Raw genomic sequence first — 18,080 nt, 5'->3', positions numbered from 1 at the left:
CCCGGAGCACCGGGCCTTGTAAAACGAACTAATCCCTTTTTTCTCCTCCATAAATTCAATATTTTTTTTGCCAGTTTGTCCAATCAAGCTGCATATTTGACGGAGAATACTTTACTGGCAAGGCCATTCACCAATCAAACTTGTTAGTGGGCGGGACTTGTTGCATTGTTAAAAAAAACGGACGTGAGGTGTTATATCGGCTTCATGCACCTCAAACATTTGTTTGTGGACCGCCATTATCCTGACCTGTTCATGAACTATCCAAGCAGAAGATCTCCTTTAAATGTTGACATTTGGTTGCATTGACAACCAAACACAATTCAAAATCCAGTTTGTCTATAAATGAATAATTGATATGTTGGATTCATGTCTCCATTTCATCCAAAAATAAACATATTTTATTCAAGGTTTGTCTATGTTGAAAATTTGTTACAATGATCAAATCAAATCAAATCGTATTTGTCACAGGTGCCGAATACAACAGCGAAATGCTTACTTACAAGCCCTTAACCAACAATGCAGTTTTAAGAAAATACCAACAAAACAAAGTAAGAATGACAAATAATTAAAGAGCAGCAGTAAATAACAATAGCGGTTGAAATGTCACCCTCAAAACAAAACAAACACCATCAAAATAAAACAACAGTGATAACTTTTTCAAATCCAATGTATTTTCTACATAGATTCCTCATCACAACATTGATTCAACCATTTTGTGTCCAGTGGGGTACTGCATGTCCAGTTCAGCCATTTCAGACATCAGCTCAGTCAACTAAAGAGGTCTGCTCTCAGATTTCCTCAAGGCTTTTCTATGGTTGGTTGACCAAGCTCAACAAGCATCCATTGCATCCAATGATAGATTTGGGCCCATTTTACTCTTACGTAAGAGTATATTCCCATAGTATGATTGATAATTTAGTCATTCACATATAGGCTTAGAGAGAGCTTTTCTTAAACCCAAACACTTGATATAGCATGGGGGAAACTCCCCCTTCCCCCACCAATAGTTTCCACCCACAACCACATAATAAGGCATAATACCATATTGCTGATATTTATTCAATCTCAGGGCGTAGGCTTGCAGCCATGGCTTTCAGAGTCAGTAAATATTAGCAAATACATTAGTAAAGGGTGACATACACAGACAATAGTAAATGGGCTGCCCTTAACAGTAACGTAGTATGTAACAAGGCACTTTTGATCCCTCGCAATCACCTCCATATTAACACCTGACAGTCCCCAAGTCAAGACCAGCACTGACCTCTCAATAGGTGGGTCATTTTTCCTTGTTAACTCTCTGATGTTGTTACATGGACTGTTACATACATATGACAGCAAAGACATTACTGTGTTGCACAAAATGGACACCTATCCGTGTGCTAGAAATCAAGATTGATTAACGATTCTGTGTTTGGTTTATGCCAAGGTGCCATTTCAGTTCATATAAATCTAGCACTTTGTGACATCTGCTGATCTAAAAAGGGCCTTTTAAATACATTTGATTTAATTTGATTGATGTACAATAGTGTTTTGGCTGTTACAAGTTAATGTACAGTGTACAACAATGTGATGATTATGGTATTGGATCACAACCAGTGGAGGCTGCTGAGGGGAGGATGGCTCGTAATCCTGTCTGGGACGGAGCAAATGGAATGGCATCAAACACATGGAAACCATGTGTTTGATGTACAGTATTTAATACCATTCCACTAATTCCGTTCCAGCCTTTACCACAAGCCGTCCTCCCCAATTAAGGTGTTACCAACCTCCTGTGATCACAACATCAAATCTAATAGCCTGCATAAAACTCAAAAAGTGGTATTTTCCTTCTAGACATTTTGTGGTCTTAGCAGAGATGGCAGACGTTGGAGCAGTGGTCTCTTTGCCTGCTGTGAAGACATGGGCATCTGTAGAGCAAAAACCTGTCTGTCTGTCTGTCTGTCTGTCTGTCTGTCTGTCTGTCTGTCTGTCTGTCTGTCTGTCTGTCTCTCTGAGGGACAGTCCTACCATATTGAAATTAACTCAAATTATGATCAGGTAAGAAGGCTTCATCAGCTCTCTTTACTCTGTTGAACTATAACCTCATAAACACCCAATCCTTCCGACAGGATGCTGTGGCTCCTGGTGCTCCTGTTGTCTGTGGTGTCTCAAGGCCAGTGAGCTTGGCCAGTGTGCTTGTCTCCCCCTGCTGGACGTGTTCTACTGTGCCCCAGTCCCATTTGTTGCTCTGTCTATGAGTAGCTCTATGAGGGAGAGTTACCACATCCAGTTAAATACAACAGGTGTCATGACAACTACAGCCACAAGTTTTTCCTGACCAAGTAACCTGACCGGGAAAACCTTTAGTTAGCCCTAGTTCTAGTTTTAAATTCTCTCTCTGTATGACCGGCAGACAATTTTTTAAATTGGCCAACCCCGGCCAAACCCTAACCCGGACGACGCTGGGCCAATTGTGCGCTGCCCTATTGGGTGGGTAGTGGACTGAATGTCATCACAACTGTCCATTACAGACAGGTCCCTGACCTGTTCCTGAAGTTCTCTCTCTCTCCCCTATAGGGGTCAATGTGTGATAACTGCCTAGTGGTCACATTCTGCAGGCTTTGTGCCTCGTGTCAGATGTCTCGGGAGCTGAAGACACGTCGGATTTTCACAAAGTCAAATTAATTTGTGTTATATGGTTCATGGTGCTTGTATTTAAACCAAAGTAGATTGTTTTGTACATCAGTTGGGGTCTCTATAAGTTACAATATCAGGTCCTAAACCTAGCATGAAAGTGCATCCTTGTAGCGGTGTTGGCTAATAGAGTCAAAATGTTTGCCTTGGGTTAAATTGAGCCAATGGCCGCCATACCCAATACAAATGATGATTACATTTTGTCCGTTTTATGCATAATATGCATAGTGTTTTTGCAGTGTCATGCGTATAAACTCAAGATAGTGCATTTTTATTCTTTCAGAGCAGACATCGTCATGCATCTTCAATGTATACAAACACAAAACAAGAAGGGGTCTAGCCCCTCTTGAGGTTCTTGAGAGAGCAACCAAGGTAGTGAGAGAAGGGAAGAATTCCATTCTAGCAGCAGCAAGGGATGAAAAATAGACCATGACACTGAAGAGGTACATTGACAAAAAAATACAAATGTACTGGTGCGAAAGATAGGCTATGATAGAGTAGCAGAGGCACTCAAGGTCTTATCTGATGACATTGGGTGTGAGCTCGCAAAATATATCAAGAATCTCATAGACCAGTTTCATTGTACTTTTTTCAATCTTTACGAAACGACATTTTAGTAAAGCCAGTGTGTCTGTGCATACGGATGACTCAGCAATATACCCGTCAGCTACTACAGCAACTGAAATGACTGCAACACTTAACAAAGAGCTGCAGTTAGTTTCAGAATGGGTGGCAAGGAATAAGTGAGTCCTAAATATTTCAAAACTAAAAGCATTGTATTTGGGACAAATCATTCACTAAACCCTAAACTTCAACTTAACCTTGCAATGAATAATGCGGAAATTGAGCAAGTTGAGGTGACTAAACTGCTTGGAGTAACCCTGGATTGTAAACGGTCATGGTCAAGACACATTGATACAACAGTAGCTAGGATGGGGATCTCTCCTGGCTCAAAGTCTAGGAGAGATTGACTTCATCACTACTTGTATTTGTGAGAGGTATTGACATGTTGAATGCACCGAGCTGTCTGTTTGAACTACTGGCACACAGCTTGGACACCCATACATACCCCACAAGACATGCAAAAAGTGTCACGCTGTATAATGATAGGAGACAAGCGCAGGAATACGTAATAGGGGGTTTTAATTTCTCCACCCAAACAAAAGAGCGAGGTGTAAACCTCTAAATAATACACAGGACAAGACCCATAAAACAAGTGCACAATAACACATAGCATGGAAGCCAATACAACAGCACAGGTGCTCACAAGACCAACGGACATGGTAACAATAACCGACAAGGACAATGGGGAACAGAGGGCACATATATCCACATACTAATCAGGGGGAATGGGAACCAGGTGTGCGAATTGAGACAAGACAGTCCGGGGTTGCTGGTAATGAATCCAGTTCAGTGACGCCTAGAAGGCCGGTGACGTAGACCTCCGGAGCTGGTGAATGGAATGAGCAGCAGTACCAGGGGGATCTGTGACAACAAGAGGTTTCTTCACAGTCCCCAAGTCCAGAACAGACTATGGGAGGCACACAGTCCTACATAGAGCTATGACTACATGGAACTCTATTCCACATCAAGTAACTCAAGCTAGCAGTAAAATTTGATTAAAAAACAGATAAAAATACACCTTATGGAACAGCCGGGGATGTGAAGAGACCTCTGGTGGCATGTCTTGTGGGGTATGTATGGGTGTTCGAACTGTGTGCCAGTAGTTCAAACAGACAGCTCTGTTTGGTGCAAAAATGGGTTGTGAAATCAGTTGTGAATGTATTGTAATTTAATTCATTTTGCTGGACCCCAGGAAGTGTAGCTGCTGCCTTGGCAGGAACTAATGGGGATCCATAATAAATACAAAAATACAAAATACCAATGGGCTTAGTAGCCTGAAATGCTGAGAACTTGCCTATGAATTGGCACATCGAAACAACAGCCCTGTCCCAAACAACTGGTCAAGAAATGGAAGGGTAAGTGATATTGAACAAAGAGATCTACACTGAGTATACCAAACATTAGGAACACCTTAATTTGGAACACATTCCTAATATTTTGTCCTCGGAACAGCCTCAATTTGCATGGGTATGGACTGACTCTACAAGGTGTCGAAAGCATTCCACAGGGATGCTTCCCCATGTTGACTCCAATGCTTCCCACAGTTGTGTCAAATTGGCCGGATGTTCTTTTGGTGGTGGACCATTCTTGATACACATGGGAAAATGTTGAGCGTGAAAAATCCAGCAGCGTTGCATTTCTTGACACAAACCAATGCGCCTGGCACCTACTATCATACCCCGTTCAAAGGCACTTAAATCTTTTGTCTTGCCCATTCACCCTCTGAATGGCGCACACATACACAATGCTTGTCTCAATTATCTCAAGGCTTGAAAATCCTTCTGTAACCTGTCTCCTCCTCTTCATCTACACTGATTGAAATGGATTTAACAAGTGACATCGATAAGGGATCATAGCTTTCACCTGGATTCATCTGGTCAGTCTATGTCATCGAAAGAGCAGGTGTCCTTAATGTTTTGTGCCAAGAGACCACTTTCTTTGGACAAGCTATGTTTTCAAAACTGTTGTGTTTACATGAATTCTGATTTTTTTCCAGATGTACACAACATTCTGAAATATATGTAAACTGAACAAAAATATGAACGCAACATGTAAAGTGTTGGTCCCATGTTTCATGAGCTGAAATAAAATACATTTTCCATACGCACAAAAAGGTTATTTCTCTCAAATTTTGTGCACAAATTTGTTTACATCCCTCTTCATGAGAATTTCTCCTTTGTCAAGATAATCCATCCACCTGACAGGTGTGGCATATCAAGAAGCTGATTAAAACAGCATGATCATTAAACAAGTGCACCTTGTGCTGGGGACAATAAAGAGACACTAAACAAATGTACAGTTTTGTCACATAACACAATGCCACAAAGGTCTAAAGTTTTGAGGGAGCGTGCCATTGGCATGCTGACTGCAGGAATGATCACCAGAGCTGTTGCCAGAGAATTGAATGTTAATTTCCCTTTCATAAGCCGCCTCCATCATTTTTGAGAATTTGGCATTAGGTCCAACCGGCCTCACAACCGCAGGCCACGTGTAACCACTCCAGCCCAGGACCTCCGCATCCGACTTCTTCACCTGCCGGATCATCTGAGACCAGTCGTCCTCACTAGGGTCTTAACCAGTTCGGCGTCGTAACCGACTTCAGTGGGCAAATGCTCACCTTCGATGGCCTGGAGAATTCCATGAATCCCCGTTTCAACTGTACCGGGCAGATGACAGACAGCGTGCATGGCATTGTGTAGGTCAGTGGTTTGCTGATGTCAACATTGTGAACAGAGTGACCCATGGGGTGGTGGGGTTATGGTTTGGGCAGGCATAAGCTGCATTTTATTAATGGCAATTTTAATGGACAGAGATACCATGACGAGATCCTGAGGCCCATTGTTGTGTCATTCATCCACTGCCATCACCTCATGTTTCAGCATGATAATGCATGGCCCCATATTGCAAGAATCTGGACACAATTCCTGGAAGCTGAAAACGTCCCAGTTCCTCCATGGCCTGCAATCTCAAGAGGCATTGAGCGTGTCTGGGATGCTTCGGATGGATGTGTACGACAGCGTGTTCCAGTTCTCGCCAATATCCAGCAAATTTGCACTGCCATTGAAGAGGATTGGGAAAAGATTCTACAGACCCCAATCAACAGCCTGATCAACTCTAAATGAAAGAGATGTGTTGCGCTGTCTGAGGCAAATGATGGTCACACCAGATACTGACTGGTTTTCGGATCCACGTTCCCACCTTCTTTTTAAAGGTACAGATGCATATCTGTTTTCACTTGTCATTCATGTGCAATCCTTAGATTATGACCTAATTTATTTATTTTAATTGACTGATTTCCATATATGAACTGTAACTCAGTAAAATCTTTGAAATTGTTGCATGTTGAGTTTATATTTTTGTTCAATGTAGATATCTTTGTTAGAAAGAATACTGCATTTCCCTTGATGTAGCGCTTCTAAATGTAAAAGATGAACTCTTACCCCACTCTCCCCTATGACAATACAAATTTCACGAGTGATAGTGACACACACACACACAGGTTCCACCCACCATACATTTGGTTGCCAGAGAGAACCTCAGGTATACACTAACCTGTGCTCACCTGAGATATCATTAGCTGTGTGTCGACCCATCCATCCATGTGAATTGGATTCTGTGTATCCAGCCTTGTTTTCTGCATCTCCACCCCTCCGAGACACGCCGTAGACCTGACCATCACCTCTAGCAGGTAGGCTGAGATGTATTTTGTGGTTCTTTGATAAGACAGGTAAGGTAATTTGTATGTGAAATAAATGATGGATGTTGTTTTTGCTTTTGAAATAATAACTTTACATTCAGCTGTAGAGCTGTTGATAAGATAAGACTGAACGCTGTCATTGCATATAGTAATACTCAAAGTAAATGCTAAAGTTATCATAGCAGAAAATCTATGACATTTACAATAGATCAGAACATTAACCGCACACAAAGTTGACCCATTCTGTGAGTACCTAAACCAGTTTATAACCACACCACAATTGTTTTGAGTGCTCTGAGAGACCAGTTTCGAAGTCTCTAAAATCCCAGACCTAGAGCAACACATAGGCAACAGCACTAGTGAATGCTAGAACATTGTTAATGTGGGAGGCAACCTGTCTGACTAGCAAAACTACCTGTTCCCTAGAGATGAATTGAAGGGGAGGAGACGTGCTTCTGTTCTTCTGTTTACTGTGAAAAGACCAGACCCGCCCCTTTGAGCCGAGTATACACATACTTCCTGACAACCAGCCTGCTACTAGAGTTTTAGATCGTCATACCAACCAATAAACACTGTTGTATTAGCTACTGACCTGCTCCCTCTGGCAATAGTGAAAGGAGATGTTGTAACGGCTGTCTGAAGAGAGAGTAGACCAAGGTGCAGTGGAGTTAGTGTTCATCATGAATATTTAATTACGTAAGAACACGATACAAAAAACAAGAAAACCGACAGCCAAACAGTACTGACAGGTAACACACTGAACAGAAACAATTACCCACAAAACCCAATGGAAAAACATGCTCCTTATGTGTGACTCCCAATCAGCAACAACGAACTTCAGCTGTGCCTGATTGGGAGCCACACACGGCCCAAAACAAAGAAATACAAAAACATAGAAAAGGGAACATAGAACACCCACCCAATGTAACACCCTGGCCTAACCAAAATAAAGAACAAAAACCCCTCTCTATGGCCAGGGCGTTACAGAACCCCCCCCCCTCAAGGTGCGGACTCTGGCCGCAAAACCTGACACTGAAGGGGAGTGTCCGGGTGGGCCTTCTTACGGCGGCAGCTCAGGTGAGGGACGTGGCCTCTGCTCCACTCTCGGCGTCGCCCTCTTAGGTGGCACACCTGGCCGCGCCGAAGGTCTGGTGGGCGACCTTGACTGCGCCCGGCTGGCGGGCATCCCTGGCTGCGCCCGGCTGGCGTGCGTCCCTGGCGGCTCCGGCAGCACTGACCCAGGATTCACCAGGCTGAGGAGACATGTAAGAGGCCTGGCCCTAGGCGCAGGACTCACCGGGCGGCTCTGACTGCTCCGGACAGGCGGGCGGCTCTGGCGGCTCCGGACAGGCGGGAGGGCGGCTCTGGCGGCTCCGGACAGGCGGGCGGGCGGCTCTGGCGGCTCCGGACAGGCGGGCGGGCGGCTCTGGCGGCTCCGGACAGGCGGGCGGGCGGCTCTGGCGGCTCCGGACAGGCGGGCTGGCGGCTCCGGACAGGCGGGCGGCGGCTCTGGCTGCTCCGGACAGGCGGGCGGCTCTGGTGGCTCCGGACTGGCGGGCGGCTCTGGCGGCTCTGGACTGGCGAGACCCACTGGAGGCCTAGTCCTAGGAGGCGGCACAGGACGGACCAGGATGGGGAGACCCACTGGAGGCCTGGTCCGAGGAGGCGGCACAGGCTTAACCAGGATGGGGAGACCCACTGGAAGCCTAGTCCTGGGAGGTGTTACAGGACGGACCAGGATGGGGAGACCCACTGGAGGCCTGGTCCGAGGAGGAGGCACAGGCTTAACCAGGATGGGGAGACCCACTGGAGGCCTAGTCCTGGGAGGTGGCACAGGACGGACCAGGCTGGAGAGATCCACTGGAGGCCTGGTCCGAGGAGGAGGCACAGGATAAACCGGGCTGTGGGGGAGCACTGGAGTTCTAGCCTTTACGCTCTTTACCCATACTCCAGGCTGACTGCCCACTTTGGCCCGGCATGGGCGGAGAGCAGGCATTGGGCGAACTGGACCCTCCCAGCGCCCTGGAGACACAGTGCGCAGAGCCGGTGCAGGATACCCTGGCCCGAAAAGGCCCACTGGAGACCAGACGCACTGAGCTGGCACAACCCGTCCTGGCTCGATGCCTGCACTCACATGGCACTTGCGGGGGGCTGGCCTATAGCGCACCGGGCTATGAACGCGTACTGGGGACACCGTGCGCTTTACCGCATAACACGGTGTCTGACCAGTACTGCGCTGCCTCCTGTAAGCACGAGGAGTTGGCTCAGGTCTACAGCCTGACTCCGCCAATCTCCCTGTGTGCCCCCCAAATTTTTTTGGGGTGGGCTGCCTCCCGTGTCCGTTGCGCTCCCTATCTTCGTACCAGCGCCTCTCAGCTCTCGACTCTTCTATTTCCCATTGCGGGCGGCGATAATCCCCCGCTTGAGCCCATGGTCCTTTCCCATCCAGGATTTCCTCCCAAGTCCACGACTCCAGATAGCTTTTCTCCTGGTTCTTAACCTTGCTCTGCTACTTACTCCGCTGCTTGGTCTTCTTGTGGTGGGAAATTCTGTAACGGCTGTCTGAAGAGAGAGTAGACCAAGGTGCAGCGGAGTTAGTGTTCATCATGAATATTTAATTACGTAAGAACACGATACAAAAAACCCGACAGCCAAACAGTACTGACAGGTAACACACTGAACAGAAACAATTACCCACAAAACCCAATGGAAAAACATGCTCCTTATGTGTGACTCCCAATAAGCAACAACGAACTTCAGCTGTGCCTGATTGGGAGCCACACACACACACGGCCCAAAACAAAGAAATACAAAAACATAGAAAAAGGAACATAGAACGCCCACCCAATGTAACACCCTGGCCTAACCAAAATAAAGAACAAAAAACCCCTCTCTATGGCCAGGGCGTTACAGATGTATTTTTTTGTGATCTCAGAAGTTTAAATTCCAGGAGTATCTTAGCTGAATAGCAGAATAACCTGATAACAAAAATACAATTTAATTTAATCAGCATGACTCATGTGCATGTATATTCATGTATATTATTTTCAGTTCCTCATATAACTCAACTCCATATTACCTGGGCAGATCTCTGGCAGTGCTTTTGATTTGCATTGTCCTCTGTATATCCATAGTGATGGCAGTCCAGCCTGTAGTGAGCGTACAGCCAAGCATGTTTCGGTCCCCTGCTGACATAAAGAGTGAGGTGTGGAGCAGCAGCATCTTTGACTGTTGTGACGACATGAATATCTGTGAGTGTATTTAATGAGTCTGTGTGTGTGTGTCTGTCTGTGTGTCTGTGTGTCTGTGTGTGTGTGTGTGTGTGTGTATGTGTGTGTGTGTGTGTGTGTGTGTGTGTGTGTCCATGTGTGTCCATGTGTGTGTGTGTCCATGTGTGTGGATGCGTGTGTGAGTAACTTTGTCTGTCTGTCTCCTGTCAGGTTGCTTGGGGTTCTGGTGCCCATGCTGTCAGAGATGTCAGACCAGTACAGACTTTGGGGAGTGTTTCTGTCTCCCCCTGCTGGACATTTTCATCTACTGGGTCCCAGTTGCTTCTCTGGCCCTCCGGAGCACCATGAGGGAGAGATACCGCATCCGGGTAGAGTGAAACACCCCTGACATTACTCTTCGCTGATATCGTAACATCTCCTATTATACAATTAACTAGTGCCTCATACACACAGAGCTGTCAGGTGATGCTAGACAAGATCAATAAATACATAATCACGATGACTGCAATAATAGGGCCAATGGCATATATTATATCATTGAATAATGCCAGTAGAAGAGATGTGATCATGGCAATGAAATTCACTGTATTCACATGATCTGACAACCCATCTGTCTAATTAATATCTGTCTCATATCCTCCCCACCTACCACCACCGACTGTAGGGGACCATGTGCAACGACTGCCTCTTGGTCACCTGCTGCACCCCCTGTGCCTGGTGCCAGATGGCCCGAGAGCTGAAGTTACGTCAGCGCCCTCTCCTCCTCGTCAATGTCCCATCCCCTGTCCAGATCAACATGTATCCCCCTCAAGCCCCTCACCCCTCTATGTCTCTACAGCCTATGCCTGTAGGACTCTACCCCTCCGCGCCACAATATAGCTAGCATAAGCAAGAGATAAATGAGGGGGTTGTGGATGAGTGCCATTCTAGAATGTGAAACAGGCAGCACAGCCAGCCAACAGTGCATCACATAGGTATCTGTTTAAAAAAATGATAGAAAAGCAAACACTTTTAGAGAAATCATAACATTATCAGGAAATCATAACACTATCAGAATGACAATGATTGCAATGAATGAATTAAAATATAAACGTCCTTAGTGTTTTATATAGCTTGTTAGACGCTAATACTTAAAATGACACGATTAACACAACCATGCAACTACGGTATCTGATTCATGTACCATACCAATTTTGTACTTTAGAGAATATTAATGTAATTAATAAAATATTGTAACTTTAATTGTCTGAAAATGAATTATTTGGGTCTAGGTATACTGAGATGTGTGAGCACCTATTTACATTGGTTAGCACTGAGCAGCACATGGGTTGAAAAAAGAAGAGCAAAGTTGAGTCGATTTACCGGAAGATTAATTTGAAAATCACTTTGTTGTGATTGGGCCAGTTCGTTTTGAATGGTTCGGTTCCCCGGTTTAAGTGGAGTGTTCACTTAAAGGCCAATGGAATGGTCTAAAATAACCTAACTCTACCTACCCGGAGCACCGGGCCTTGTAAAACGAACTAATCCCTTTTTTCTCCTCCGTAAATTATATATTTTTTTGCCAGTTTGTCCAATCAAGCTGCATATTTGACGGAGAATACTTTACTGGCAAGACCATTCACCAATCAAACTTGTTGGTGGGCGGGACTTGTTGCATTGTTAAAAAAAACGGACGTGAGGTGTTATATCGGCTTCATGCACCTCAAACGTTTGTTTGTGGACCGCCATTATACGCATAGAAGAAGGGTTGGTGTAACGTTAACGTGTGTCGTCGTCCTAGTAGCAGTGAGGTGAGTTTGTGGATTCTTACTACAGCAATGTATTCTTTATTTCTATATTTTTATGCCAAATTAACTGTCTGAACTTGCTTTACGATAATTGTATTGCATGAATTTGCCATTTTTATTTTGGTCGTTATATTGAGCTAGCTAGTTAACTATCATAGCTAACGTCCTTAGCTAGCTAGCTAACATTAGCTAAGTTGGCTTGCTAACGTCGTTAGCCACCCAGTCGACGCTGTGATGAAGTCTTGCCTACTTTCGATATTCCATAGCTAACTTTGCTTACCAGACAACAGCTTGCCAGACTTTAGAAATGTGAACTTAGACATTGAACATAGACGTTGAACAATCTTTGTCTAACTAGTGTACAGTAATTGTTCGGCCAGTTTGAATTAAATCGCACTAGTTAGCTAGCTAACCTAACGTTAACCATTGCACTTCCTGTCCATGCCGCCCACTCACTTGACATCACGACTTTATTTGCAGCCTAACTGGTATATTGACATGCCTCTTCTCTCTCACAGGCTCTGCGTTAACATAAAGATGGTGAAGATCTTTATTGGAAACCTCCCTAACGAGGTCGAAAAGGATGAGATTGAGGCCCTGTTTACTGAACATGGCACAGTGACAGAATGTGCAAAGTTCAAAAACTACGCGTTTGTCCACATGGATGACCGCAAGTCTGCAACCAAAGCCATCCGCAGCCTGCACCTCTTCAAGCTTCATGGCAGGCCAATCAATGTGGAGCCGAGCAGGGGGAAGAACCAGGGTCCAGTGAAACTTCATGTGGCCAATGTGGAGAAAGGAAACGGCGATGAGCTCCGCACTCTGTTCGAGGAGTATGGAACAGTGACAGAATGTGCCATCATAAAAAATTTCGCATTCATCCACATGTCCAACTCAGATGAGGCCAAGGATGCCATAAAGGGATTAGACAACACGGACTTCCAAGGTAAGAAAATTACCCTAATTTAAGATTTATGATTGAACCGTTGGAAAGTCCTGAAGTTAAATATGGACTTTGTCATGTCACTGTCTGACTGTTAATCATGGTTTTCCTCTTTAGGCAAACGGATTCACGTTCAGATGTCAAAAAGCCGTCCCAGAGGGGAGGAAGAGGATTACGGCCCCCCACCAGATAGGGGTGGATACTGGCCACCACCCCGTGGCTACCCTGGGGACAGGGGGTTGCGTGAGCCCCCTTATTACAGAGGTCGCATGTCAGGGGGTTACCCTGGCCCCCCTCCACCACCACCTCCCCCTAGACGAGCCCCTTACCCCCCAGAGCGTGCTTATGAGCGTGAGAGAGAAAGCTACGGGGTGGTCGATTACTATGAGAAGTACAGAGCGCGCCCTGCCCCTTACGGTGGCCTTTCAGGCTATGGAGATGATAGGCGTGTTGGCTCCATACCCCCTCCACCACCACCCCCTTCTGCCATGGTTAGGGAGCGCCTTGGGGCCTCCATCAACCCGTACGAGCGTCGCCCCCTCCCTCCTCCATCCTCCTACTATGCCCGTGATCGCAGTCCCATCAGAAGACCCCCTCCCCCCATGCCCCCCGCAGGTAACGGCTACTCCTATGAGCGCTCTCGGCTCTCTCCTCTGTCCAGGCCAGCGATGTACAGTGTACCACGTACCAGAGACCCCTATGCTGAGAGGGTGCCTCTGCCGCCTCCTGCCCGCTACTCGTATTGAACGCACACTGGTGCTTGACTCAAGGTGAGATATCAGAAACAGGATAGTACACTATGCAATTACACTTCATATCTAGCTCACTTAAAACAATGGGGAGTGGAAGGTTTGAATTAGGGGTGACTCCTCGCATTGACGTTCAGTGTCTCGCTTAAAATACCAGACTAGAAAAGCTCCAAATGCATTGTTTCACCATATCCTTAGCTTTTTACAAACTCTCCAAATCTGCTTCAACTGAACAATGTAAAATCGTAATATGCCTTTTAAAGAATGCTGGAAGTTTTAATGAACCTCAGCGCGTTCCTCCATGAGTAAAATGCGCTTGACTTGTGTGGTTTGCTCTCTTTCCAGGGTTAAATTATCCGACAAGATCGTCGTCTCCTGATGCACGTGGCACTATACCCCCCCTTCGTCTGTGGCGTTGCGTTCACCTGCGACTTACTGGAAGATACTCTATTGCTTGCGGGCACCCATACAAAAAATACGCTTTTGTCTACGGTTTCGTCCTCTTTCTTGAACTGTTTTACATTTGTTCTGCTTGATTTTATTGTTCGAGGTTCATAAGCTGTTTTGGGGCAAAGGATAAAGGCAGAGGGGGTTACTGTATTTTTGAGGTGTTATTCTATTTTGAAATGACGCAGTACTCCTAAGGGCTCTATGTTGGCCTGAGACCTAACATAAAATTTCTTCCTTCATAAAATCATTTTCATGGATACAAACCCTCTAAACTGTGATATTCATGAAGGGACTATTTGAATGTTAATTAAATAGCAATCCATGTAATTTTGGTAAACATGAATGTTACGAAGATTCTGCAGATGTCTTTTTCAGAGCTGTATCTAGCTTCAGTTTGATTAATAAACCACACACTCATTTGCATAATCAGTCCAACAACGTGTTAGTGTAATATCGCTTTAACTGGTGTGATCTTGGTTTTGGGTGGTACTTACCAGTATTCAAGACGTTTTGCGACGCAACTGTTAGCGTAGTGATTTAACTACCTATGCAAATTTGATTTGTTAGACATTTTGTGTTTAATTATATGCCGATTTACATACCTAGATACCCCAAAGCTGCGTTTTATGTATGGTTTTCTTTTCTTTACAGATGCCATTTTTGATTTCAAAGCTTTTTAATAAACAGATTTGAACTATCGTCACTTTGAACTTCCCCATCTTTCCTCGTTATTATAGGCGCTTCATGACAATGCTCATTGCAGTCAGTGAAAGCCAATATGCAGCAGCACTAACTTAATCTATGGCATTTCGGTCCATTCTGAAAAATACGCTTTTCAATGTTTAATTTATATTCAAAGTAGTGGGGAAATTACCATCTTTTTCTTTGCGATGGCAAATGTATAATCTCTTGCGAACTCTGAAGGTGCTTAATTTTACAATGTCACAGTTCCCATCTTTCAACCACTGCATACCCTACCATGTTCTTCACCATCATTCTCTTAAATAAATGTCATGTTTTGGCTTAGTGATCTAACTAATGCCCTCTCCCATGATACATAGGACGATAAGCCCTGGTATTCTTAGCACTTCTGCTTTTTGTAGGTTGTTAGAACCATGATCTGTGGATAGGTGTTGTGGACACAATGTAGGAGACGGTCGTGCTGTCTTGCTGTATCCTACAATATGGACATGTGGAGGTAATGTTCAATTAAGGTCATTTATACAGAACTATGATTTATTGTACTTTAAAGGTGCTACACAGGATTGTTTTTTAGTTTTTTTTGCATTGTAATTTCAGGTTTTCCATAATATCTGCAGTAATAGTGGAATGACAGTGTTTCACAGTATTACATACCCGCCAGTGTTGTGATTTGCTGTGCTATTCGTCTATTGGTTTCCCCGTTGAAGCGGCACTTGTTGTCAAAATGGGAAAGCTTTTCTGACTGGCTGTTTACCTAGTGGAAATCGCTCTGTCATTTCCTGGTTGGTAAAACTCTACACTGTTCGCTCAATTTGAGTTTGTGAGAAAATAAGCACTGAATAGTGAAGCGACTCATTGTACAATCTAAATTGCTGTGAAAAATCTTTTCAGTGAAACAAAAGTTCAGCTTCAAACAGCTGTAAAAACTCTTTGTTTTTTAAATGATATTTCGCAGGGATTTAGATGGTCAAAGTCAAACAGCTTTCCCAAATGATAGGCGAATATCACAGCCAACGCTAGCGGGTAAGTAATACTCAAACACTATCATTCCGCTATTAGCGGCAGATATATTATGGACATTTTCTGAAATTACAATGCAATAAAAATCCTATGTTTAGTACCTTTAAGTCCCATTTGATGACATACTTTGCCCATGCTTAGTATCTTTTTGTATCCTTTTCTATCCAACTAATTCCCATCTTATTGCTCCCATCCCCCACATCTCGGCCTCTTGTTCTTTCCTTACACAAGAGGTTGGTACAGAAGTGGAATTCTGCTAGGGAAGGTATTGTGAAATTAATTTAGCAGAATAGTGTAACCATGTAGGTATGAGTAATGAAATGTTGGACTAAGTGTCATGTTGGATGTACTAAATATATTTATTTTTGTAATTGTATGGATGAACAGACTTCCCCAATGCTTAGCATGTCCTTTTTAATGATACTTGCCTTCCATCCTATTTCTCCCATCTCTTCCCCTCTAGGCCATGGTCTTCTTTCCAGAGGTTGGTACAGAAGTGGACTTCAGCTCCTCTTGATATTCTGACACTGCTCTTCAGGGTTATGTATGCTGTGAATGGGTGCCACCACTACCAGATCGGTCCTTATGCAGGAAGTGCAATGGCCCATCATGGTCAGACATCTCTCTGTGCCATTTTGTGTCTTAGGTTTAATGTTTCAGTGGGGAAAAGTGAGGTAAAGAGAAATCTCTTCAGGCCTCCAGAGTGGCGCAGCGGTCTAAGGCATCGCCGTGTTGCGGTGTCACTACAGCCTGGGATCGAACCCCAGGCTGTAGTGGCGCAGCGGTCTAAGGCATCGCCGTGTTGCGGCGTCACTACAGCCTGGGATCGAACCCCAGGCTGTGTCACAACTGGCCGTGACCGGGAGTCCCATATGACGGCGCACAATTGGCCCAGCGTCGTCCGGGTTAGGGGAGGGTTTGGTGGTGGGGCTTTACTTGGCTCATCGCGCTCTAGCAACTCCTTGTGGCGGGCTGGGCGCCTGCAAGCTGACTTCGGTCGTTAGTTGAACGGTGTTTCCTCCGACACATTGGTGCAGCTGGCTTCCGGGTTAAGTGAGCAGGTGTTGAGAAACGTGGGTTGGCAGGTCATGTTTCGGAGGACTCGACTTTCGTCTCTCCCAAGCCCGTTGGGGAGTTGCAGCAACGAGACAAGATCGCAATTGGATATCATGAAATTGGGGAGAAAAAGGGGAGAAAATTACACTTTATTAAAAAAAAAATCTCTTCTTTCTTCAGGAGGGACTTGGGCAGGACCAGCTTGAAGAAAGAATACTCTGACTGCTGCCTAATCATTTGCTGACCAGATGACTCCTTGAGTTGAAGTGGCATCAGCAAACTGTTGTCCTTGATGCTCACCATTTCTATGTACTGTCACCATTAAAAAAAAAGTCATAAATTGTGAATGATTTTTACTGTTGCCATCAGTGTTGATTTTGCTTGCATGCTCAACTGCAGAAATATTACTTAAAAGCACTGATTTTCCAATGTATTTAATTTACCAATCTAACTACCAAAAATTAATAAATTATTTTTATGTATAATTGAATACTTTTTCTTGAGTATGGACAAAATATCCTCTTTCTTTTTGAGGCACCGTTCACATGATTATCACAGCTGTTTGATGAGATCATGGAATGGTAAAGGACTTCCTAATATAACACTGGGGAAGTACAGAGGCATTGCCATGCAACATGCAATGGTGAATAACTGCATATGATTCCTGAGTAGGTGCTTTCCAGACATAAAAATACTCTAGGTTAGTCCTAGGGGACAAAGGATTTTGTTACTGTGAGCTTATTGGTCATGCTCCTGTCTGGGGTGTGGCTTACTATTTTGCTGAAGCCCCCATTGGCCGAGTGTGGCACTGGCAAGACCTGTACTGTGGCTTTCCTCAGCCTCAACCCTGCCACTGGTTTGCCCTGGTTCCTCACTACACCCTTTGAGACCTGGGTTCATGACTCTGGAGTCTTATCTATTCCTGTCAGTCGGGTGATGTAACCCTGGCTTGTTTGGAGCTGGGATGCAGGGAGAACTTGACAGTGAGGCTAGGGGAGGTGGAGGTGTTTACATCAGGGGTGCCTGGCAGGGTTGCAATCGCTGTGGCAAACTTGGAGAGGGTTGAGTGAGTGAGAAGGTGTGTAGTTGCATAAATGCTGGTAAGAAAGAAGATACTATGATATTAATAATACATTGATACCACTGTTT

At 44.8% G+C, this 18,080-nt stretch overlaps 2 protein-coding genes and 1 long non-coding RNA gene across 8 annotated transcripts; 2 read left to right on the top strand and 1 right to left on the bottom strand.

The window, feature by feature from the left end:
- Window positions 1-61: 61 nt before the first annotated feature.
- On the bottom strand, window positions 62-11,994 carry LOC115198345 (uncharacterized). Its single transcript, XR_003879214.1, has 2 exons — window positions 11,926-11,994; window positions 62-210 (listed from the first exon to the last, which is right to left on the bottom strand). It is a non-coding gene; the product is annotated as an uncharacterized LOC115198345 (long non-coding RNA).
- On the top strand, window positions 6,876-11,466 carry LOC115198343 (cornifelin homolog A-like). Its single transcript, XM_029760235.1, has 4 exons — window positions 6,876-6,985; window positions 10,129-10,245; window positions 10,435-10,592; window positions 10,889-11,466. The coding sequence occupies exons 2-4, from the start codon at window positions 10,131-10,133 to the stop codon at window positions 11,105-11,107; spliced, it is 492 nt and encodes a 163-aa protein (XP_029616095.1). The 5' UTR covers window positions 6,876-6,985; window positions 10,129-10,130; the 3' UTR covers window positions 11,108-11,466.
- LOC115198341 (RNA-binding protein 4.1) lies at window positions 11,882-17,416 on the top strand. 6 transcript variants are annotated; one of them, XR_003879212.1, is made up of 7 exons: window positions 11,882-12,014; window positions 12,530-12,957; window positions 13,072-13,724; window positions 15,257-15,351; window positions 16,107-16,140; window positions 16,339-16,487; window positions 17,112-17,416. XR_003879212.1 is itself a non-coding variant. In XM_029760232.1 (4 exons), the coding sequence occupies exons 1-3, from the start codon at window positions 11,920-11,922 to the stop codon at window positions 13,698-13,700; spliced, it is 1,152 nt and encodes a 383-aa protein (XP_029616092.1). In that variant the 5' UTR covers window positions 11,882-11,919; the 3' UTR covers window positions 13,701-13,724; window positions 14,049-14,856. The 6 variants fall into 6 exon arrangements, 1 of the variants encoding a protein (XP_029616092.1); XR_003879213.1 differs by lacking the exon at window positions 16,107-16,140; XR_003879210.1 differs by having other exon boundaries at window positions 16,107-16,487.
- Window positions 17,417-18,080: the final 664 nt, after the last annotated feature.

The sequence above is a fragment of the Salmo trutta genome, chromosome 8 (assembly GCF_901001165.1).
Source record: "Salmo trutta chromosome 8, fSalTru1.1, whole genome shotgun sequence".
Lineage (NCBI taxonomy): Eukaryota > Metazoa > Chordata > Actinopteri > Salmoniformes > Salmonidae > Salmo > Salmo trutta.
This window is presented reverse-complemented; position numbering and strand designations above follow the sequence as displayed.

Bases quoted from the DNA above. Each gene is read 5' to 3' on its own strand.
- LOC115198343 (XM_029760235.1), top strand. From the start codon at position 10,131: ATGGCAGTCCAGCCTGTAGTGAGCGTACAGCCAAGCATGTTTCGGTCC. The intron at 10,246-10,434 runs GTGAGTGTATTT...GTCTCCTGTCAG, and splicing joins TTGTGACGACATGAATATCT to GTTGCTTGGGGTTCTGGTGC. The intron at 10,593-10,888 runs GTAGAGTGAAAC...CACCGACTGTAG, and splicing joins GGGAGAGATACCGCATCCGG to GGGACCATGTGCAACGACTG.
- LOC115198341 (XM_029760232.1), top strand. From the start codon at position 11,920: ATGCACCTCAAACGTTTGTTTGTGGACCGCCATTATACGCATAGAAGA. The intron at 12,015-12,529 runs GTGAGTTTGTGG...TCTCTCTCACAG, and splicing joins GTCGTCCTAGTAGCAGTGAG to GCTCTGCGTTAACATAAAGA. The intron at 12,958-13,071 runs GTAAGAAAATTA...TTTCCTCTTTAG, and splicing joins AGACAACACGGACTTCCAAG to GCAAACGGATTCACGTTCAG.